Source organism: Microtus oregoni, unplaced genomic scaffold, assembly GCF_018167655.1.
Source record: "Microtus oregoni isolate MIOR12 unplaced genomic scaffold, Mior012 000023F_ref0000262, whole genome shotgun sequence".
Taxonomy (NCBI): Eukaryota; Metazoa; Chordata; class Mammalia; order Rodentia; family Cricetidae; genus Microtus; species Microtus oregoni.
In genome coordinates this window covers 1313939-1337718 of record NW_024543082.1, presented here as the reverse complement: position 1 = coordinate 1337718, position 23780 = coordinate 1313939, and the positions used below count along the sequence as shown (strand labels likewise).

The following is a 23780-nucleotide window of genomic DNA, read 5'->3' as shown; positions in this document are numbered from 1 at the left end:
TGTTTACTGTGTTTTATCTTCATGTTTGACGAATAAGACTCTTGAGTGTGGATCTGAATGTGCTGTAAGGAAGGAGCTGCAGTCTGGGTGTTCATGACTGCAGCATTACTGTTAGCCTGCTGGGCCTGTGTGGAGAAGTCACTGCTGAGTTTTAGAATTAAAGGTTAAAATAGCTGATATGCCTTCAGTGACGCTGTCAGAACGTGTTTATCGGTGGTGGACAAGGGTTAGAAGCCAGGGCCTCCCATATGCCAGGGAAGTACTCTTGTCCCTGAGTTACAACCCTAGCCGTGGTTTATGTAGTTCAGCTGGTCTTCAGCGCGTCATCTTCCTGGTTCAGCCTCCCAGTGTTGGTTACAGGTTTTCTTCATGACACCTGAGTGGAAACACTTTTGAAACCTCTTGAGTTGATTTTTGATATTTTGACAGTTACCAGTAAATTCAAACTCCAATAATAAATATAGAAATAGTTTTGTTTTTCATTTGTCTTTTCAAAAGGCCTCAGACTCATGTAGCTCAGGCTATTCTGACGCTCAATCTGACCTCAAACTCCTGATGATTTTGCCTGGACCTCCTGAGTACTAGGCAGACGTGTGCTGCCATTCCTGGCGTACTTCTCACATGTTAAGCCGACTAGGAGGATTGGAGTAATGAACGTGAGTCCTAGCTGAACTTGTAAGCCCATGTGGAGGTAGAAAGACCAGAAGTTTGAGGCTAGTCGGAGCTATGTGAAACTCTTTTTTTTCTTGTTGTTATTTTAAAAAGAAGCCAGACAAGGTGACACGTGCCTTTAATTCTAGCACTCAGGAGATAGAGGCAGGTGGATTTCTGTGAGTTCAGGGCCAAGTCTAGTTTAATAGCAAGTTCCACACCAGCCAGGGCTATACAATGAGATCGTGTCTCAAACCAACCAACAAACAAAACCAGAAATAACTCTTAAGTCAATGGAAATAATATTTATTACTTTATTTAGACATTCCAAGCTGGCCTGGAATTCCTGCGTAGCTGAGGTTGAACTGAATGCCCGGTTCTCTGCCTCTGCCTCAGACTGCTGCAATTCCCAGTGTGAGCACAGCATCTCCTTTATGTATGCCGGGGATCGAATCCAGGGTTTTGTGGATTGGAGACAAATACTTTACCAAGTGAGCCATTTCCCCAGACCTAAAAATAATTTTTATAACAAGTACAGTGTCTGAAGTATACAAATCTAAGAGAGCTAGAATTCATATTCCAGTTTGGTGACTTAACTGGCTGTAATGTAAGCACACTTGCTTAACTATCCTGAAAGTCAGGCCCTCTGTAGAGGAGTTTACAGGTTTACTCTGTTGGGAGAATAAAGGAGATTATATTTAGCAAACCACTAAACACATTGTAAAATACACAGTAAATGCTAGTTGTCATGATATATATTGAAACTTACCAAATGTTCATTTCAATTTTTTGATGATCCAATCACTAGGTCTTTATTTTAAAGAAATCTGGAAAAAGAAAGATTTGTAAAAAGATGCTTATGAGATTGCTAATTTTAGTAAAATTAAATTCTCAAATAAATTGATACCTCAGCTTCATGGAATTTTAAGTCATTGGTAAACCTTATGGATTTGTGTCACTATTTCCTATAGTAAATATGTATATATGGTGTGTGTGTATATATATGTATATACACATATGTTTTCGAGATGGAGTTTCTCTGTGTATCCCTAACTGTCCTGCCTGTCTCTGCCTCCCAAGTGCTGAGATTAAAGGCGTTTGCCACTGCCGCCACTGGGCAGTAAACGTATTTTAAACTGACAAAATTCTAACAAAGCCAGAAATTAAAGGCATGCCATTAATTCTTAAATGTTTTCTTTTTATTTTACTATGATTATTTTTAGTGGGGATGGAGAAATGGCAGTGGCCTAGGTTTGGTTTCTATGTCTGGCACCTTCTCTTGCCTCTGTGAGCACCAGGCATAGATGTAGTACACTTTAGCAGGCAAAACACTCAACACATAGAAGTTTTTTTTTGTGTGTGTGTGTGTGTGTGTATAATTCATGTCACGGGACATGTTTTTTTTGTGAGACATAAAACGCTTGACTCCTAAACACTACCATCTTTAGGGTCATTATATAGTCATGATTGCTTAGAGACCATTGGCCATGGTCATAGGAAATAGTTGCAAAAAATAATCATTACTTTGTTAAGCAAAAATAAATTATTCTATTCTCGGAATTCTCAAACTAGGATAACTAAAAAAATATTTCAGTCATATGCTAAATGCTAAGAAATTAACAAAACAGTATGAAAATGAATGTTTGAAAATAAATTGCCCTTAATCCCCAATCTCCCAGCACTCAGAATAAGAGGCATGTGGATCGCTGAGAACTAGAGGATAGCCTTGTCTACATCGTACCTTCTGACCCTCTCACACACCTACACTCACATGCTAATACATATGCATATGCTTGTATACACACACTCAGACATACTAATAAAAATAAATCTCTTTAAAAAATACATCGCTAGTGGCAGATGTCTCTCATTTAGTAAACCTCATAGACAATAAGTAAGCTCACAAACTCAATACATTCAGTAGAACTGCATAGGTATATAATTAATAGATCAGTATACCCCGTCAAGAGAGTGTGTGGGCCAGTGAGACAGCTCCTGACAACCTGGGGTCAGTCCCTGGGACCCATATTGTGGAAGGAGAGAACTCACTCTTGAAATGGTTCTCTGATTACACGTGACCTTTGACGTGCATTGTCCACACACAATATATATAAATATTAAGATGGGGGGGAAGCCAGGCATGGTAGAGCACATCTTAAATCCAGCACTGGGGAGGAAGAGGCAGGCAGAGTTTGAGGCCAGTCTGGTCTGTGTAGTGAATTCCAGGATAGAGCTACACAGAGAGACCCTGTCTCAAAAAACAAAACAAAACAAAACAAAAAATAAAATAAAATACAAAAAATAAAACGAGGGGCGGGGGCGGGTGAAGGTTATTTTTAAAGACCAGACCTAGCTGTGGGGTTTCTGGCTCCCCTTTATTCCCCATGTAGATATACAGTATGTATGTACCCAAGCTGGCCATAAACTTGCCATCCAAACCAGCTTCATTTTTTTATTTTTCTACCCAAGGGATATTTGTAAGAACAGATCATATACTTGGCCACTAGAAAGTTGTAGAGACATTCTTCTCTTATTATGAATCAAATTGAAAATAAGGGCCAGGAAGATGGCCCAACAGGCAAAGGTCCCTGCCACCAACCCTATCTGAATTTGGTCCCTAGGACCTCCACATGGCACTCCAGAATAAAATATCATGCAAAAACTTTGTCCCTGGAACTAGCTTTGTAGACCAGGCTGGCCTTGAACTCAGAGATTCACCTGCCTCTGCCTCCCGAGTGCTGGAATTGAAGGTGTGTGCCACCACTGCTCAGGTGCAAAAACACTTTTAAAAGAAAAAATTTAAAAACTTATATTAAAAAAACAAAGAAAAATAAAAATAAAAGGTGGCAGCAGGGAGGTAGCGTAGTGATAAGATGCTCACAGTTCATGCACGAGGACCACGCATGGCTTCAGACTCAGTACGAGACTCTCAAACAGTAAAAGAGAAAACCAGTCGAGGGAAGGAGTGATGCATGCCACAGCACATGGAAGGCAGCGAACACCTTTGCGCTACAGGTCTCCCCTATAGGATCAGAACTAGTCATCAGGCACAGCAGGCACCTTGACCTACACCATCGTGATGGCCCCAAACTTTTACTTAGAGCTAGGAATTTGTAGTTACATAGGCAGGTCTGAAATGTGTGTTATTCTACTCTAGGCACGTGCCACTGTGCCCAACTTTGTGTTTATTTGTTTTGTAGATAGGATCTTTCACGCTAGCAGAGGGTAACTTTGCACAGTCTTGCTATCATCTCCCAACTCTGGGATTACGTGATGTGCTGATGCTCCACTACCTCACTTTTTATAGGTGTTTATGGACTGCCTACTACTTTGTTATCCTTTCGAATTTTTAATTACATCAATTTATTGTGTGTGTGTCTGGGTACCCACATGGCATGGCTCACGTAGGGAGGCCAGAGGACAGCTTTTTTTTTTGAAAGTTTATCTATTTATTTATTTTTATTATTATTGATTTTATTGCTCCCCTCCTTTCCTCTCCCCTCCCCTTAAGCCCATGGTCCCCATGCTCCCAATTTACTCAGGAGATCTTGTCTTTTTCTACTTCCCATGTAGATTAGATAGTTCTCTTTCTACAGTGTTGGTTCTGGATTGAACTCGGATCATCAGCTGTGGGCAGGGGCCTTTACCATCTCCATCCATTGGAAGTTTGAGTGAAATAGCAATTTTTATAGATTATAAAAGAAGTGTTTTAATAAGTGTTTGTCAGATCCCCTGAAACTGAAGTTGCAGACAGTTGTGAGCTGCCATATGGGTACTGGGAATTGAACCTGGGTCCTCTGGAAGAGCAGTAGGTACTTGTAACCACTGAGCCATCTCCAGCCCAAGTTTTGTCCATTTTAACTTTGGAGCCGAGACTGTAAGGTTCAAGTGTGCTGAAACACATTAGTATGTGTATTCCTGTTCTCTTATTCTTTAGAACTGCATAAGGTAGGTACTATTGTTTCCTACATGTTACACTCTTAAGAAATCGGCATAAAAGAGCAAGTAAAATAGATAAAGCAAAAGGAAAAGAACCAATCTTTGAATTTAAACAGATTTGCTTGAGGTTGCATGATCTTTACTTTTTTAAACTTTGTTGTCTTTAGTACTATTTAATACTAGCCCTAGTGTACGCTCGGCTCCCTAGCACTGCTCTAAAACAGAAGCCAGCACCCACGCACAGTGGAAGAGAGCCAGCTGCACACAGTTGTCCTCTGACACACGCATTATGCATGTGCGTCCTCATAGTAATAATAAATACGTTAAGACATAGCAGACAGTTGACCAAACTAGTTTTTGTACATTAAGTGTAAAATAATATTTTACTATTTGTCTTACTTTTGAGCATTTTAATTTAGTAATTACAAACATGGCCTTTAAGATGAGACACTATTCACATTCTGCTTTACCACTTCCCCATTTTATGATTGTTAGCAGGTCAAAGGTCAGTAGATGGATGATGGCGTTGGCTCTGTGGTGATGGCTCTTTCTCTTCACCAGGTGGATTTGTTTAAAAAGAGCCTTCTGCTGATTCCTATCCACCTGGAAGTCCACTGGTCTCTCATTACTGTGACGCTCTCCAATCGAATTATTTCATTTTATGATTCCCAAGGCATTCATTTTAAATTTTGTGTAGAGGTAAGTTACTATTCTGCCTATGTTAATTTTTAATCTGTGCTTGACCATGACAGATCATAGCTCTAGACAGAACAGCTGACGTCAGCCGCTGCTTCGCAGTGTGAGAGGACAGCTGGCAGGGCAGGTGACCGAGCTGTCAGATCTGAGACCCCCTTTGGAGAGGCGTGTCCTAGTTGGATTTAGCATTTTATTTATTATTTATTTTGCTTTCCATACACGGTTTCTATGTCTAGCCTTGGCTGTCCTGGAACTCATTCTGTAAACCAAATTGCCTGTGAACTCGGAGATCTGCCTGCCTGTCTCCTGAGTGCTGGGATTAAAGGTGTGAGCCACCACCACCTGGCTGGATTCAGCATTTTTTTAAAAAATTTATATGCATTGGTGTTTTGCTTGCATGAGGTTGTCGGATACCCTGGAACTGGAGTTACAGACAGCCCAGCTATCAGCCTCCTAAGTCCTGAGATTATAAGTATACAGTACCATGCTTGGTGTTGAGAGGAGGTCTAATATAGCTGAGGCTGGCCTTCAACTTGCTATGTGGCCAAGGATATCTTTGAACTCCTGGTTCTGCTCTTAGTACTCAAGTGCCAAGATGTTGGGTGTGTGTCCCCACATCTGGTTCACACGGTGCTGGGAAAGGAGCCCGAGCGCTGTGCACGCTGGACAAGCTCTTCACTCAACTCCAGACCCAGCCCACTAACAGACGAGTGAAAGGCGTGATGGTCTAACAATTCATGTACACAGTGAAGGCAGACTCCTCCGGTAGATGTCAAAGCATGTTATCAAAGTTTTAAAATATAATGTTACTTATATCAGCTGAGGAATATAGATTGATTGGAACATCCACTCTAAAGTATCCACCAATAATCGTGTGTGTGTGTGTGTGTGTGTAGATTTTAGTATATGGTAAAATTGAGAAAAGACAAATTGTTGAGCTGGCAAAATTTGCTATTTGGAAAAATACAGAGGATTGCATTAATACTATAGATAGAAAACATGAACATGCTGGGCACGGTGGTCCATGTCTTTAATCCTTGGGTTTGGGAGGCAGATAAGTAGATTTGTTAAGTTCCAGCTTAGTTAGGGCCACATAGTGAGACACCATCTCAAAAGCAAAAAAAAAAAACAAAACATGAAATCTTGGATAAAATATAGAAAATGTTTTATTCATTCATGGAGTAGGGAAGGCCTTCTTACACAAAAGAAGAAAACACCAAGGAACCGCTTGATAAATTTAATTGTATTACAAAATCTGTGTCAGATTTGGAGTTATAGCTCAGTGATAAGAGTCCAGGCTCACCATACACATGGCCCATGGTTCAGTCCTCAGAACCACTAAGTGAGTGAGTAAAACTAGAAGTTAGCAGACGTGTGGTAGACCTGGAGAAAATGGTTAACTGCATCTCTACAAGTGAGTTAAGGGTTGGGAAAAGACCTGCGAAATAGACAAGAGAGCCGGAATGTTCTTTGTTTAACTTAAGCTATTAATGCTTTCTGCCATGTTTCTCTTGTCTTTAGATATAAGATAAGGTTTCAAATGTAGCAAGTTGACCTCATAAAGTGAGGGTCAAGTCTTGAGTGCCTACTTCAGTCCAGATGTGACTGGGAGCCTGAAGGACAGTTCCAGCTGGAAACTAACAAGTGCCATGCGGTTGTACAGACTGCAGCTGTTCTTCCTTCCTTTCTGATTGGTCAGCTTCCATATTTTCACCAGCTAATGGAACAACATGTGTGTTGTGCTTTCTTTTTAACCAGAATATAAGAAAGTATTTGCTGACTGAAGCCAGAGAAAAAAACAGACCTGAATTTCTTCAGGGTTGGCAGACTGCTGTTACAAAGGTAAGTTTGACACAGCTGGGACTCTAGCGTGTGAGGGGGACAGTGGCTCAAGGGCAGTGCCTGCTGGGAGATCTGAAGAGTCCAGGCCAATCAGAGTAAAATCTTAGTTAGTACTTAATCATTGTGAGGCTCAGTTTCCCAGTACTTGCTGAGAATCATAAATCATGTCATCCTTGATGTAGTTAGTAACCGTGTGGTGTTCTAATTGGTGGAGGCCCTGAGGCAGACACAGCCCTCCAGCTGTTTCCTTATAATGGTCTCATTTGTTCCTTACAACCTGTGTGGCAGGCAGTTCTTTAGGGTTAAGAGGCGTCTTTATTACATACACAAGAAAACTGGATATTGGAACTATTGTTAGAGGCAGGTCCTTGAACTCAGGTCTGTCTAGGTTATTGGCCCAGTTTTATAGACAGAGTTTTGACAAATGTTGAACCTAAGCCCAAAAGATCAAGATTAGTTCATCTTTTAACTGAACCAAATACTAGTCTTTTTTATTTTTTGTTCCTAATAACCTACATACTAGTTCACATAAGAAATGAACTTGTAGAATTTTAGTTTTTATTTTTATTTTTATTTTTTTTTCTTTTTGGTTTTTCGAGACAGGGTTTCTCTGTGGTTTTGGAGCCTGTCCTGGAACTAGCTCTTGTAGACCAGGCTGGTCTCGAACTCACAGAGATCCGCCTGCCTCTGCCTCCCGAGTGCTGGGATTAAAGGCGTGCGCCACCACCGCCCGGCAGAATTTTAGTTTTTAAAAATTGTCTGATTTACTGATTTATTCATCTAGCTCGTCCAGGTATGCTACATCCTTTCAGAGTCTTCCATATTCCTGTCTTAGATGCAGTAACCAATTTTTTGGAAGCATATTCTTTGCCTTTATGATTTACTTCAAAGAGCCCAGCAGAATTGTATAATCTGAGGTAAAAAGTTAAGGCTATAAAGAGGAACTTTATTAGGTAATTGTTTTTTCATTGTTGTGATGAAATCCTTGACAAAGAGGGGGGTCTAACTGTGGCTCCGTGGAGAGTATAGTCTATCACGACAGGGGATATCTGGTTGCATTGCATCACAACCAGGAAGCACAGAGGATGAGCACTGAGCACTAGTGTATTCTGATCCTCAGGGCCACTTTTATTCATTGTCATTGAACTGATAGCACAACTAATAGCTACGTCTTTAAAGTGGTTTTTAAATTTGTTTTTCTCATTTCCCACATTTAAATTGTGGTTGCCACTTGAAAGGTCTTTTCATGTGGCCTCTCTTACAGGTATCTGAATAGTAGAGGTATAGATTAGTTACCTGGGAGTAGTGTTCCCATTTACCCATGGGAACAGTTTTCTTATGTGGACAGACACCTGATCTATTTTAATGATCGTCTTCTTTTTCTCTTCAGTGTATTCCACAACAGAAAAATGACAGTGACTGTGGAGTCTTTGTGCTCCAGGTAAACTCTACTTTACAGTATGCCAACTGCTTGTTTTGTCTTGAGAGAAGAAACGGTGGTCCTGCTGTTTAGTATTAGGGAAGACAACACTCTCCCTTTGTTGCTGTATTGTGGATGTAACCTTTAGGAAGAACTGACTCGCAGGGGATCTTAGAAAGCTGTGTCAGAGGAGGACATGTATTTATGGGAGAATAAAATGACACGTGAACGCAGAGATTTACATAGACCTTGGGAGGTAGCCCCACTGTACACCTCACACCTCATGAATTTTGGGGGTTTATAAGGAAACTCGAGTTACTTTCCCTGTGAGGTCCAAGTGCATACAGGCTCAGCAAACTGTACTTGGGCAGAGTGGAAGGATGCCTAGCTGTCCACTTGCTTGGAAAGCTGATTCTCATTGGAAGTCAGGCTCTAAAATACCATGATTCTCAAGCTGACTTAGTGGCATAAGCCTTTAATTCCAGCACTTGGAAGCAGATCTCTGTGAGTTCAAGACCAGCCTGGTCTACAAACAGTCCCATAAGAGCCAGGACTGTTACACAGAAAAACCCTGTCTTTAGAAACAACAAACAAACAAAAACAGTATGATTTCACAAGACCCATGTTACTCTGCAGCTTCAGACCTAACTTTAGGGGTGTGTGTGTGTGTGTGTGTGTGTGTGTACGTGTGTGTACGTGTGTGTGTGTGTGTGTGTACGTGTGTGTGTACGCACAGGGCAGTGGGTGGGAGCACTGTACACATGCCATCTAGGTGTCTCCGGGACAGAGCACGTTTTTTTTTTGTTTTTTTTTTTTCTTTTGCAGTACTGCAAGTGCCTCGCCCTAGAGCAGCCTTTCCAGTTTTCTCAAGAAGACATGCCTCGGGTACGGAAGAGGATCTATAAGGAGCTGTGTGAGTGCCGGCTCCTGGACTGAGACTCAGCAGGGACTCTGAAAGACTGGCCATGTTGGAGCAAATGGTTTGTTACTTGAATCTCCAAATACTTACTGAATTTTTACAGATATTTCAGATTGGTGGTATTGGGCCACTATTGTTACCTCAAATTATTTTTGCCCTTCTTCATTTCTCCTGCTATCATGTACTTTTTTAAATGTTCGGTTTAGTTTCATTTTAACTTTATGGATTCCATACATCCCTCCCATATTTAATATTTATTATCCAAACGCATGCATATAGACAGAGCATGCAGTAAAGAGTATTAAAAAAAAGCCTAGTAGATTTGGTGCAGCTTTTGAAACATAGTTAGATGTGAACTGAATACAGGTTTAAAATTTAACCCCAGAACCTAAAAATGCAAGATGTTTTTGATACAGTGTAGCTCAGAATAGATGTTTCCTATGGCATAAAGGGGTAGCTAGGAGTGGTTGTGAAAAAGCCAGTCATGTTTTACTTAAATGAGCGGCACCTTTTGCTGATGTCCCTCAGATGAGTCTCTGAGCATGAGATGCCTTCCTTCCGAGGGGAGATGGGACTGTTCTGCTTAGGGACACAGTGCTAGCAAGTACAGTGCTGATTTGAGAAAAGAGTTAAGGTATGAGAGAAAAAAAGAAAAAAAAAAGCAGCATCCTTGGGGGCCAGTTACCTTAAAGAAAGGTTTCTTTTGTTTTGTTGTTTTGAGACAAGGTCTCACTATGTAGCCCAAGCTGTACTAGAACTCACAGTAGTTAGGCTGGTCTGGAACTCAGGCCAATCATGTCTGTCTCCCCAGGGCTGGTAATACAGGTGCATACTAATATACCCTACAGTAAGATTTCCACTTTGGTCTTAAGAATTATAATAATGGATTAAATCTCATAAAGGTTTCTTGGGATGCTAAACTTTTTTCTGGGTTTGACTTGTGAAAAAAAAAAAACTTAGCATCCACCAAATCAATGGTTAAATGAAAATTAGGCTTTTCATACAAGTAATTTGCTAGTTATCACCTCTCTCTGTTGCCTCCCATGTTCTCCAAGGAATTACAGATTTACCAAAAATGTTTCTGCTTTAAGGTGTCTGAGATACAAACATTCAGAGTAGAAGACTGGCGAGGTCTTGCACATAGTGGGAGAAGAAGGGAGGCAACACCGAGGTCTCTAGGAGAGCACGTGAGGAATGTTTTTAGTCTTCTCTGGTGGCTCAGCATCTTGAATGGCTCTATTGGCTTCTGTAAGAATAATCTGAATCCCGTACTCAAAAACTCCATCCTCTGGGGACAGGCTGTTCTGTTAGGAGGAAAGTGGTGATCTTGCATCTTTAGGCTGGCCTTTTGTGACATGTTCTAAAGGAAAATAAGTAAGATGCATAGTAAGCCTAACTAGTTATTTTTTCTGAATTGAAGGAGGCAAGAGTAATGAACTTGTGCAGAAAAATACCAAGTAAATGACAGAAGAAAACTGACAATTTTCTTCTTGTTGTTTGAAAAACAAAAAGGTAAAATGTCTGAGCGGGACTTACTGCTGCAGTAAGGGTTGACCCTCAATAGCAGTATGGACCCTGGGCCGTAGCCTTAGCTCACTCCTCTCCTTAATCACCCAGCCTCAAAAGGCCTAAGCATAAAACCAGGTCAGCATTTCTTGTGCTTCAGGTCATTAAAAGAGAGTAGAGGCACTTTATGTTGTCACAGGTAAAGGTTGTGTCACCACTGGGGATGATGAAAAGTTAGAGGAAGATAAACCTCTTCTGTTCTTGTGGTTCTGGGGACTGTGTGTTAGGCAAGTGCTCTACCACTGAGCCTCCTTTGTGCTTTTTGAATTTCGAGACAGGGTGTCATGAAGTTGTCTACGTTGGTCTTGAATTTACTCTGTGGCTAAGCCTGGCTTTGTTTATACTCCTGACACCCAAGGAGCTAGAATGACAGCCAGCCATGTCAGGCCAGACTGCCTAAAGGTCTCCTATGAAGGGCTTTGGGGAGCAGGGTCTCAAGTGTAAGGCTAGCCTCAAACTCTTTATGTAGCCGAAGATGACGTTGAATTCCCAGTCCTCTCCCAGATGCTAGGATTATAGGTCTGTGTCACCAAGCTAAAGATATGGTCTTAAGATTTTCAGACATAATTACACCAGCATGAACTTCTTTAAAATTTATAGCATGGGTTTTGTTGCTGTGCCTATACTGTTTCAGCCAGCGATGAGATGATTGACTCAAAATGTCTCCAACTTTTAAAAATCTTGTGAGGAATTATCTCACTTCCCCAGTAACAGACCTTTCATAGAGAAGTTAAAGTTGTGTTCGAGAATCTTGTTGAAATAGGGTCTTTGTTTACCCCAGGCTGGCCTCAAACTTGCAGTCCTTCTGCCTCAGCCTCCCTGATGTTTGGGTTACATGGGTGTACTAGTATTTTCAATGCCTGGGAGAACCTTAATGTCCAGAGCCTGAGTTGCCACTTCTCCAGTCTGAGAAATGGTCACGTCAGCACGGAAACATGCAGGAATGAACAGAGACTCAGTTGTCCAGGTCTAAGTAGCTACTCTTTTCCTTCTAACAAGATCAGCATCTTCAGATGGACTGTTGAGCTTGCTTTAGCCTCAATGCTGGATGTTCTGAGTATGTTCTAAGTCTGTTTCTGTCATTAGTGAGCCTTGGTTTTAGAATACATAGTTGCTCTTTCTCCTCTTGTGATTACATGTAAACTTCTGTTTAGCTTTCAAGTCCTAGATTGCAGAATTTTTTGTCTTGATGTTTACAGCAATGCTTTGCTGTCACTGGCTTGGCGCTGAACTTTTGATGCCCATAAAGTAGGCAGACTTTATGTCACTGGGATGAATGTAAACCCTGCACAAACTTAAAGCTATTCATATATGACGAGCCTTCAATAAGCTGCCCAGTCCTCCTGGCAAACTTATCTGGCTGTATTTGCTTCTTTCCAGTGTTCTTTCCTTTTGTTACATTTCTAGTAATGAATATAGATTTAATGCATCTTTTAGTTTTCTTAGGCAATCATGAGAATTAACTTTTGGTTCGCTGCTCAAGGAAGAGAAAAGCAGTTGCTGCCAATAATTTCACAGTGCGTTTTGTCTTTGCACTGTATTTTGTGTTTACTATTGAATATGAATATCATGGTTATCTTGAATTTATGGTTGGAGTACAACAGTAACAGACCTAACTGGGGACACAGCCAGTACCTACCTAATGTAAGTTGTCCCTTTTCTCTACCCGTTGTGGTTCACTGTTGCCGTCCCCGTATTAGAAGCAATGGGGGTCTGAGTGGGTCACGGTGAGAAACAGTGAGTTAATCTGCAGAGATTATCTGCTCTGCTTCATATGTTAAGAGACCAGGTTAATCTTATACAGCACAACTTCTGCTGTGTGCTAGGCTCTGCCTCCTGGCTGGTAGATAACCTAAGATCTGGGGAATAGCACCCAAGAAGTGCTATTATATTTGGGGTTACAAAAGCAGACCTAGACAAGTTGTTCGCTTGAAAGATTATGATCATGTAAAATTACAGTCAGTACTCAACCCTTCTAGCAAAATATTTTTTTGAAAAATAAACTAAATGCCTTTATAAACATGTGTTCTTGTGTTGAGTAACATGTATTGTTAGGTGGCTACTATCGCATAGTGTCTCCAGTGGTAAGGCTCTGAAGAACAGTGGTGTGGGAAGCCTCCCTACTCTGCTGAGCTGTGCAGTGCAGCAGGAGCTCTTTCTGGATGGGCATGCTCTAGTTTATCTCATATCACAGCTAATGGCCAGCGTGCGGCTACTGAGTACAGACAGTGTGCTTGGTGTCACTGAAAACTCAGGCTTCAAATTCTCTTTTTTTCTTTTTTGGTTTTTTTTGAGATAAGGTTTCTCTGTTTAACAGTCTTGGCCGTTCTAGAACCTGCTCTGTAGACCAGGCTGGCCTCGAAGTCACAGAGATCTGCCTGCCTCTAGCATTCACTACCACTACCCGGCTAATTTTATTCTTTTTATTGCGATGTGTGGTGGCGTACACCTTTAATCCCAGCACTTAGGAGGCAGAGGCAGAAGGATCTCTGAGTTCAAGGCCAACCATGTTCCAGGACAGCCAGGGATACCTAGAGCACAGTGTCTCAAAACAGCAAAGAATTACAATATTCATTTATTTTGGTTTCTCTGTATAGCTGTGGCTGTCCTGGAACTCAATTTCTAGACCCATCTACCTCTGCCTCCCACTAATCCCTACAATAAAAAGAAAAAAGAAATTTATGCCCTGACAATGCTGAAGCATGCATGGGCAGCCCATATATGGCAGTTCTGTTGAACTTGTCCATATTGAGTTTCATGGTCTAAGTTGATGAGGACAAGACCAGGTCCTCTTCCTCAAGAGGGCACCGTATTTCATTACAGATGGTTGTGAGCCACCATGTGGAATTGAACTCAGGACCTTTGGAAGAGCAGGCAGTATTTTTAACCACTGAGCCATCTCTAATCCCTAGAGCTGGGACTAAAGATGTGCATGGCCCCGTCTGGCTAAGAGTCATTGCTGTTTACTTAGGAGTGTTCTGCCTGCATGTAAGTGTACCATGATGCATGCGTTCATACTCATGGAGGGCATTGGAGCCTATGGAACTAGGGTTGCAATTAGTTGTGAGCCACCACATGAGTGCTGGAAAGTGAACCCAGGTCCTCTGGCAGACAGCAAGTGCCCCTGTGCCATTGCTCCAGCCCCAATTTTATTATTTTTAAGTAGCCACATGTGGTGTCTAACCACCATATCAGGTAACAGAACTCTAAACCAAGTCTCAAGTTTTCTACCTCAGCTTACAGTACACAGGAAGCTAATGATTCAGGTCCCAGGATGGCTGCTCTCATTCTTCACTCACACATCCGGCCTTCCTGTCTCTGTGGGCTTTCTAGTTTTTTTGTTGTTGTCTGGGATAGAGATGGGCTGTGCCTTTTGAGTTCCATCCTTAGCTAGTCTTTTCCCCTCAGTCTCCCAAGTGTTAGGATTATAGGCATGTGTCACTACACCAAGCTTAGCACACATCTCAGAGCTCACTTTCTTTAATTAAAATGGGGTATAGTTCAGATATTATGCCTGAAATAAGAAAGTACAGTGTGGTGTTTGGAAGAAAATAGCCCCCTCCACCCCGTAGGGAGCAGCACTGTTAGGAGTTGTGACCTCGTTGGAGGAAGAGTGTCTCTGTGGGGGCAGGCTTTGAGGTCTCTTGTGTTCAAGCTATGCCCATTGCGGAACAGTCTCCTGCTGCCTATGGATCAAGATACAGAACTCTCAGTTCCTTCTCCAGCACCATGTCTGCCTGGATAATGACACCAGCACCATGTCCTGCTATAATGACAATGGACTAAACCCCTGAAAACTGTAAACTAGACCCAATTAAATGTTTTTCTTTCTAAGAGTTGCTGTGGTCATGGTGTCTCTTCACAGCAATAAAACCCTAAGACAAAGGAGTATATGAAAAGAGACCTTCGGAATTAGCATCCTCAAGCCCAAGAACTATCCTAATTCAGCCTCGTTTCTTTCCTGTCCATTATCTGGATAACTAGCCTCTCTGCACTGCCCCTTCAGTAGTGGTTGGTTGGTGCATCCTGTGTTTCACAGGGTGCCCACCTTTCCCCTTCATGCACTGCCATAGCAGTTAGCTCTGAAGCGGACATACCAATTCTGTACATTATTTAGACTCTGTTCCAGGACACAGGGGCCCCAAAACATGTCCTTCTTTATAGGCAAGGAAGTATACACAGAATAAGTTGGTCTAAATTTATTGAAACTTGTTACAGAAGATAAAATTCCCACGGTTTTGGGTCATAAGACTGTAGAAATCTAAGTTATATTTTACTACAAAAGAATATAAGATAAACAGTTCAAACTACAATATAAAAGCTTTATTTTAAAACTCAAGTATCTCCTCATTAAGTGTTTGCTTCCTAAGTTGTTCCATTATAGTTGTTACAGCTCCAAGAAAACCATTTTTAATGCAGCCTCAAAGATGTTCTGCACAAACCTTGAAAAACTAGTAAGAAAAAAATAACAGATGAAAGATTTCCCTTTAATCATGAAAAATTATTCATATGCAATATTAGAAAGAAAATGCAAAATTTTCTAGCCTCCCTTTCTAAAGACCTCCAGCTTACTATGAATGCATGGATCACGGCAGGCACGATTTGAAGGAAAAAGTTCTGGCCGGGCTGTGGTGGTGCATGCCTTTAATCCCAGCACTCGGGAGGCAGAGGCAGGTGAATCCCTGTGTGTTCGAGGCCAGCCTGGACTATAAGAGCTAGTTCCAGGAAAGCTAGGACTGTACACAGGAAAACCCTGTCTCAAAAAACCCAAAACCAAACAAACAAAAAACCAGACAGTTCCTGGAAGAGGCTTTCTGTTCTTAAGCACTTCCAGTTCGCAAACTCTTGAATTATTTAGGCAGTCGTGAGGACTAAACCTAGGACCACTCAAATGAGTACTTAACCCACCGTGCCTTGTATCTCCCCCTGCCCATTTTCTGTTTCTATTTTGAGGCAGACTCAAAAGGTTCCCAGGCTGGCCTTGAACTTGTGATTTTCTTGCTTCAGCCTTTCAAATAGCCAAGATTATAGGCCTGGCTGAAGCCCCTTTTTAAAGCCCGATTAACTTGAAGGTCATTTTGAAAGCAGGAAGAAATAACCTAAGGCCCCAAGAGCAGTTTCCATGTCAAGGCGGTGTCTGAACTGTCATCCCATTGCCTACTGACAATGTCTCCCCGTTCCCCCACTCCTTAGGACAGCAGAGGCTCTCCGCACAACAGTGTCCTTGGGGTTTGGGGGTTTGTTTCTTTGTTTTAAGGGGTTGTTTCTTGTTTTAAACTGTCAGTGAAACATTTGTAAATTTTGCGGAATGTGTTTAGTGAACACTTCAAGTCCTGACATACAAAGCACAGAAGCAGACAAGACAACTTAAGGCTGACTTTTGTGCCAACTATATTTTCAATATAAAAAGCAAATCCAGCTGGGCGGTGGATTTAATCCCAGCACTCAGGAGGCAGAGGCAGGTGGGTCTCTGTGAGTTCGAGTCTAGCCAAAGCTACAGAGAAACCCTGTTTTGAAAAACCAAAAGAGAAAAAAAAAAAGCAAATCCAGTTGACAAACACCTGTTCCAATTTAGAGCAAAGCTACAGACTATAGCAAAACCTCAGCAATACACATGCAAACTTAAAATCATTTCACTTTCCATGAAGATTACCAACCTACTTGTAAAGTCAAATCTGACACTTTCCAGTCTCCCTAAAGGACGTGGTATCCGGCTGACAGTTTAATTGGCACAGATTGAGTCTGTTGCCCAGGATTACGGGTTTGACCTAGTAACAGAAAAATCAACCTAATAAGACTAGAATTAAAGGCATTCTTTTGGATTCTGTCTTTAATAGTTCAGAGGAAAACCAGAAGTGGCTTCCAGTGCAACAGAGATACTGCTCAGACCTTGGGTAATGTTCATCAACAGAGTGAGCTGTGTACTTGGGGCTCTCACCACTCACTGTTTTTGTGCCAGCTTGCCATAGCCGCCTCTCCCAGCATCGTAGTCCTCCCGATACTCATCTCGAACCTTAATTTAAAAAAAAAAAAAAAAAAAGGCACCGTGGGATGTTTGTTAATCCCACAGTCATGCCAGGCATAGTTAAACCTTTTCGGGTGTCCATGAACAAACAAGGCATAAACATTAATACTCACTTGAGTGTATTTTGCTTTTGTTGTAGGCACTGTGGCAGGGGGAGGGCCCCTAGCATGAGTTGAGTTCAGTAACACTTAAATGTACAGAATATTTCAAAATCTAAAATTTCCTTATCATTGGTCCTGATGTGCACTATCTGTGATTTCAACATTCAGGAAGCAGAGGCAAGAGGATCTCAAGTTTGATGCCAGATGTCTTAGGAAAACCCCCCAAATCCCATCAAAACTCAAAAGCAAAAGCTCATACAAGGAATAACCACAAACTGACAACTGGAATCCCAGGCAGGTTAGCTATGCCCTTGTAGCATACCTGACCCCCAGACCGTCCACGTCCATACTGCCTGCCCTCCTTAAAGCCTGCATCCCAGTCTGTGCGTATGATCCGGTCATCCAGACGGGTTCCGTTTATGTACCGCATAGCGTTCTCCGCATCTGCTCTCGAGTAGTATCTTACGTAAGCATTAAGGGACACCAACAGCACTTAGGAGCACAGAAAGGACAGGAAAACGACATTTTGTCCAGACTATGTCAGTCATGATTTCCTATATATCTGATAATAATTATTTGGTTCATGTTTTGATTTGCAAATAGAAAAATATGGTCAATGTAATTTTGGACCACAAACTTCTTATGCAAGAACAATGATAAAGTTCAATATAGTGGCTCATGTTCATAATCCTAGCACTCGGGAGACTGAAGTAGGGGGATTGCTGTGAGTTTGAGGCCAGCCTGGACTTCATGCCAAGATTCTGTCTCAAAACAAAAACAATGGCATGGGGGAGTGGGGGTGGCTGGAGAGATGGCTCAATGGTTAAAAGCACTGACTGTTCTTCCAGAGATCCTGAGTTCAATTCCTAGAATCTATATGTTGGTTCCCAGATCTGACACTGCCTTATGACCTCAGAGAGTATCAAATATGCACGTAGTACAGACATACATGCAGGCAAAGCACTCCCATATAAAATGAACAAATATAATAAAAAATTTAAGAATCACTAACACCAAAAAGGAAAATCATGCATAAACACAAACATGCTTATATATAAATAAAAAAATCCCAATTACTGACTTAAGCAATTATAATTGACACTGGACTTGCAACATGTAGTGAAATCCCAGCACTGACACCCAGACAATGCCCAGCAAACAGCAGGCATCTAATGACTTTTGTTCCATGAACGCTTGACAGAGCAAAACCAAGGAGCAACAGTGAGCTTGCTTTTGTAACTTAGCAAAAATGTTGAGCACATGTTTGCCAGGCAAATGGAAACACTCTGGTTCTTAAGGGCCTTTTTATCTTTTCCCCTGTTGTCCCTGTGAACCCTTTTACATTACTGCTGCTAGGGTACAAAACTTTGGTCCTTTATGTCTAGGGGAAGAATGAAAGAAATGTGTTGGGCTCCAAAATCAGACACCAAACATTGTGGTGGAATGGGCCTTTTAATGCTCAGTGGCCTGGGGACTTTGGCCCAGGGGTGGAGAGCTAGTCTGAACAACACCACAAGATTCTTTTTTTTTTGAGGCGGCGGGGAGGGGGGGTGCGTGCAAGACAGGGTCCATGTAGCTCAGGTTGTCCTGGAACTCAATATATAGACCAAACTGGGCTCTAACTCACAGAGATTCCTCCTGACTCTGCCTTGAGTGCTGAGATTAAAGGTGTGTGTTACCACACCCGACTAGAACGCTTTTTGATTTTTCAAGACAGGGTTTCTCTGTATACCCCTGGCTGTCCTGGAACTCACTGGAACCCGAGACCACCTGTCTCTGCCTTCCAAGTGCTGGGATTAGACACTTTTTCTTTCTTTCTTTTTTTTTTTTTAATATTTTACTTATTTATTATGTATACAATATTCTGTGTGTTTGCCTGCAGGCCAGAAGAGGGCATCAGACCTCATTACAGATGTTTGTGAGCCACCATGTGGTTGCTGGGAATTGAACTCAGGACCTTTGGAAGAGCAGGCAATGCTCTTAACCACTGAGCCATCTCTCCAGCCCCCTAGACCCTTTTTCTTAAAGACTCATCTGTGAAGTTTCTGAACAGAGAACACCTATCAGTTTCCCAGTTCACAGAGTATGACTCAGGAAGAACTGAGAGAAAAGTATAGGATTATAATAAGTTAGTGCCTTAAAAACAACACCCAGGAGGGACAGGCTCCAGATGAGCCAGGGCCATAGGGTGAGCCCCAAGAAGGATACTCCACAAAACAGAAGCCACAGGCCGTTTTCTTCATCTTATCCAGACCCATGATGATCTTCTTTATATCACCACTCTTGCTGAAGAGCTCATAAATCTGTTCTTCAGTTGTATAAAAGGAAAGATTTCCAACATATAATGTACAGCTTTTCTTCAGTAATTTTTCTTGTTCTTCATTGTCCCCCTAGAATTTCAAATAGAGACCAAGTGAAACATTACAACCTCAAAAGAGATGTGCTTAGGGCTATAGATGCCCAGCCAGTAAAGCGCCAGCTGTGCAAGCCGGACAGTTGAGCTTGACCCTGGAACCCTTCCTAGTGAAAAGCTGGATGTGGTGTCTCGCATGGGCAATCCCAGCACTCCTACAGGAGACAGGGCTGTGAGATGGGACAGTCTCCTTGAAGCTTGAGGCCAGCCTCGCCTGGAGTCCACAGTGTAGAGCAGAAACAAGAGTGAGTCCTCAGATGTGAAAGTGAGGGACACTTCCTGACATTTCCTGTGCCCTCCACAAGCATAACACACACACAAAATGAACGAACTTGAAAACTAAATTCTAGAGCCTGCTTAAAGTTACAATCTTAAAGTTACACAGATGCCCCTTCTGATCTGGAAATTAAAGCTTTGCATCATCCGACCCCTGACATACTCGTCCTTGCCATAAGAGGCAGTTCTGAAGCTGGGCGGTGGCGGTGCACACCTTTAATCCCAGCACTCGGGAGGCAGAGGCAGGTGGGTATAAGTGAATTCTATGCCAGCCTGGTCTACAGAGCGAGTTCTTTCCAGGACAGGCTCCAAAGCTACACAGAGAAACCCTATCTAGAACCGCACCTCCCCCACAAAAAGAAAAAAAAAAGGTGAGTCTTTTTTTGTTGTTTTGCTTTTGAGACAGGGTTTCATGTAGCTAAGGCTTTTCTGAACCTACTATGTAACCAAAGATGACACCGAATTTCTGATCCTCCTGCCTCCATCTTCCAAGTATTGGGTTTACAGGCATTCACCACTCTGGGTTTATGTACAGCTCAGGGTCTACCTGAGCGCTTCCTGCCTGCATGCTAGGCAAGCATTCTACCTATTGAGCTATGTCTAAGTAGCCCAGTTACTTTGTTTTGCTTTTGAGATAAGACCATAGCCCAATCTGGCCTCAAACTCGTGACATTCATGCTACTACCTCCACCACAGGCTTCAGTAACAGGAATGGATCATCACACCCATCTCCCAAGTTCCAGTTTTTTTTTTTGTTTTTTGTTTGGTTTGGGTCTATTATTTTATTCGTATTGGTGTCTTGCCTGCCTGTCTGTCTGTGCACCGTGTGCATGGCTAGTGTCTTCGGAGACCAGAAGAGGGCAGCAGATCAGCTGGAATCAGTTACAGATATTGTGAGCCATCATGTGGGTGCTAGGAACCGACTCCAAGTCTTCCAGAAGAACAGTCTACGCTAACCTCTGAGCCATCTCTCTGACCCTCCTAGCTACAGTATTAAAAAGGAAGAACGTGGAGCTATAATACGCAAGTGATTTTGCCTGCCCCTGTGAAGGCACAAAGGCCTGCAGGTGAGAAAGCTACATTTAAGTTTTCTTTAATTCTCAGAACTATGATGTGGTAGGTCCTAATGTATTATTCCCATTGTACATGTGAGGGAAAACAGTTTCAGCTAAGGGAAAAACACAGGAGTTATATCCAGAATTCAAACTTAGTTTTGGGCTGAGCATGGTGGAGTATACCCTTTTAATCCTCTGGTGAGTTCAAAGCCAGCCTGGTTTACATGATGAGTTCCAGGTCAGCCAGGCTATAAGTGAGACCTTGTCTCAGAAAGCAAAATAAAGTAAAATTCTGGTCTTATATCCCCACTGCAGCATTGCCTTAAGATCACGGCAGGTCTGAACAGGTGACGTCTATGGAACAGTAGTCACTGTGTGCTCAAACAAATAAACAGCCGGATGATGGGTGGCGTACACTTTCATCCCAGCGTTCCTGAGTCTGCCACAGACGGATCTGCAGGGGGATCCAGGACAGCCAGGGTGGTTACACAGAGAAAGCCTGTCTCAAAAAACAACCCCAAAACAAACAACCAAAAACCCAAATGAGCCTCAGGTTTTAGAACTTTAGACGAGCCATTAGAGAAAACAATCACTTCATTTCTTCGTACAGGTGCAGGCGGATCTCAAACTTGTGATCTTCCTGCCCCAGTCTCCAGAACAGCTAGGACTTCAAATGTCCCCACCACACACGGCTAGCGGATTCACTCTGAGGACTTCAGATGTCCCCACCACACACGGCTAGCGGATTCACTGAGGACTACAGATGTCCCCACCACAACGGGCTAGCGGATTCACTTTGTACTGCTGCTCTTTTCCCACAAGTAAAATCCAGTCTACTGCTTCAGCATAATGTAATTTCCCACTCAGTGCAGCCCTGATACATTCCATTTAGAAGACATTTGAAAATGCACATGACAGAAATCATTACTGTTTGAAGGGAGCTACAAGCTTTTGACAAAAGAGTCCTTTCCTGGTTTTACCCAGGAAGCTTCAGGTGGAAAACGGTTAGGTGTTAATGTGGAACTGTTCAAAGTAGTGAGACCTGTAAAAAGCGGCAGAAATTCATATCAGACACACAGGAGACGTTTTCAAATTAGGCTAATTTTCTTTTCGTTTTGTGAGCCAGGGTTTCTCTGTGTAGTCAATGGCTGTACTGGATTTTGTCGTCCAGACCTTGATGTGACTCGTGTGGCTTGTCTATTTCCGATGCCCGACAGACAGCAAAAACAGGATTCAACTTTGAGTCTCCTACTTACTGCCCACTTTGTAGGATAGTCTTACAAAACAAAGGGCTGTAGTGCCAAACGGCAGTGTTTGGCTGATTATTAAAACCAAAAACGGAGCCGGGCGGTGGTGACACACGCCTTTAATCCCAGCACTCGGGAGACTGAAGCAGGCGGATCTGTGAGTTCGAGGCCAGACTGGTCTACAAGAGCTAGTTCTAGGACAGGCTCCAAAGCTACAGAGAAATCCTGTCTCGAAAAAAACAAACAAAACCCGGCAATAATGTACGGAGCCATCGTAGGGATACCTCCTTCTTCATTTCAGTCACTTTCCCAAGCAGGACAAGCCCATCCACAGCCACCACACCCGGACCTCCCTGCATCGGTGCTGGTAAGCGCAGCGGCAGTAAGAGAATGTTAAAACAAGTCTCAGGTTCCCTAGGAGAGAAAGGGCTTCAGTGATATCCAAACACCGCTAGGACCCCATTCGCACTTTAGGACCCCAACAAAACAGGCAGGAAGACACAATAAGACAGGTGCAAGCCGTTCCTCAGCATTCGGACCCAAGGCCTGCCCCTCTCGTGGCCCGGCCGCCTCACCCGGAAGTGCTGGTCCCGGTACTCGCTGAGCTCCACGTAGGAGTCGCTGCGCAGCGCCTTCAGGAGGCCACCGGACATGGTGCGAAGACGCGAACCACGACGCGGCCACGGCTGGAAGAACCTGGCGGCGGCGGAAACGGAAATGTGGGCGGCGTGCTGCAGTGGGCGGACGTGGTCGGGTCCAATCCTGCCGCGGCTGTGTCGTCATCAGGAGGCGCCGACTTGTCCGTCGTCCGGTGTGGCCGGTAGGAAAGCGAGCGCGGCGAGCTCCGGGTTCCCGGGCGCTCGGAGGACGATGATTTTCCGGCGGCTGCTGGCTGCCCTGCTGCACAACCCGCAGCTGGTGGAGCGGCTGTCCGAGTCGCGGCCCATCCGGCGGGCGGCGCAACTCACAGCTTTCGCCCTGCTGCAGCTGCAACTGCGCGGCCGCGATGCAGCCGGACGCCTGCGAGCCCTCGCGGGTCAGTCCCCGGGCTCCTTGGGGCGCCGAGTCGCGCGGTTCAAGGACACATTCACTCAGGAACTCCGCCGCGGCCTCCGGGAGCGTCCAGGACCACCCCCAGGTCATCAGAAGGGCCCGGGCACCAAGGCGTAAGCACAGACTGGACTCTGCCTGGCCGAGGTCACGTCCCCTCCTCCCTTCAGTGATCTACACCGACCGTTGCGTTCAGGAGTCATCTCGGGCACGATGCACTGCTTCGAATCCTGACTCGGATTGTCAACATGCAGATGCCTACGTTCAAATGGACATGTGCTAGTCCTATGACTGGCAGGACATAAAGACCCCGAAGGCCACCAGAGATAAAAGAGTCTAGACCTGAACATTGCACTACTGAGAGCCATGGCCAACCATGGCCTGCTCTCTACAAGCGGGACTGAAGCTGAATAAATGCTGCTGCATCTACGTCTGGAGCAGAATAACAGGGAAGATGGTGGATGGAATGATAACCCTGAGGTTGCCACAATCTTTGATTAAATGTGTAAGCTGATTGATAAGTCTGAAGGATCTTGCTAACTTAATAGTTAACACATTGAGTGTCTGTTGATATTTGCTC

General features: G+C 43.3%; 3 protein-coding genes across 5 annotated transcripts in view; 2 read left to right on the top strand and 1 right to left on the bottom strand.

Moving 5' to 3' along the window:
• The window catches only part of Senp5 (SUMO specific peptidase 5), a 38884-nt gene extending 25375 nt beyond the window's left edge, over positions 1-13509 (top strand). Inside the window, exons 7-10 of the mRNA XM_041673038.1 lie at positions 5152-5289; positions 7045-7128; positions 8519-8569; positions 9374-13509. Of these exons, the coding sequence (XP_041528972.1) occupies positions 5152-5289; positions 7045-7128; positions 8519-8569; positions 9374-9484 (384 nt within the window). The 3' untranslated portion in view covers positions 9485-13509. The remainder of the gene's footprint in view (positions 1-5151; positions 5290-7044; positions 7129-8518; positions 8570-9373) is intronic.
• Ncbp2 (nuclear cap binding protein subunit 2) lies at positions 965-22964 on the bottom strand. Of its 3 annotated transcripts, XM_041673041.1 has the most exons (6): positions 22726-22961; positions 19368-19549; positions 17482-17620; positions 16979-17046; positions 1421-1478; positions 965-1322 (listed from the first exon to the last, which is right to left on the bottom strand). In XM_041673041.1, the coding sequence occupies exons 1-5, from the start codon at positions 22801-22803 to the stop codon at positions 1469-1471; spliced, it is 477 nt and encodes a 158-aa protein (XP_041528975.1). In that variant the 5' UTR covers positions 22804-22961; the 3' UTR covers positions 965-1322; positions 1421-1468. The 3 variants fall into 3 exon arrangements, with proteins under 3 accessions (XP_041528975.1, XP_041528974.1, XP_041528976.1); XM_041673040.1 differs by lacking the exons at positions 965-1322; positions 1421-1478 and adding an exon at positions 15203-16801 and having other exon boundaries at positions 22726-22964; XM_041673042.1 differs by lacking the exons at positions 965-1322; positions 1421-1478 and having other exon boundaries at positions 15204-17046; positions 22726-22956.
• Ncbp2as2 (NCBP2 antisense 2 (head to head)) lies at positions 22934-23714 on the top strand. Its single transcript, XM_041673043.1, has one exon. It carries the CDS (start codon positions 23021-23023, stop codon positions 23318-23320), a length of 300 nt encoding a protein of 99 aa, XP_041528977.1. The 5' UTR covers positions 22934-23020; the 3' UTR covers positions 23321-23714.
• The last annotated feature ends 66 nt before the right edge of the window (positions 23715-23780 follow it).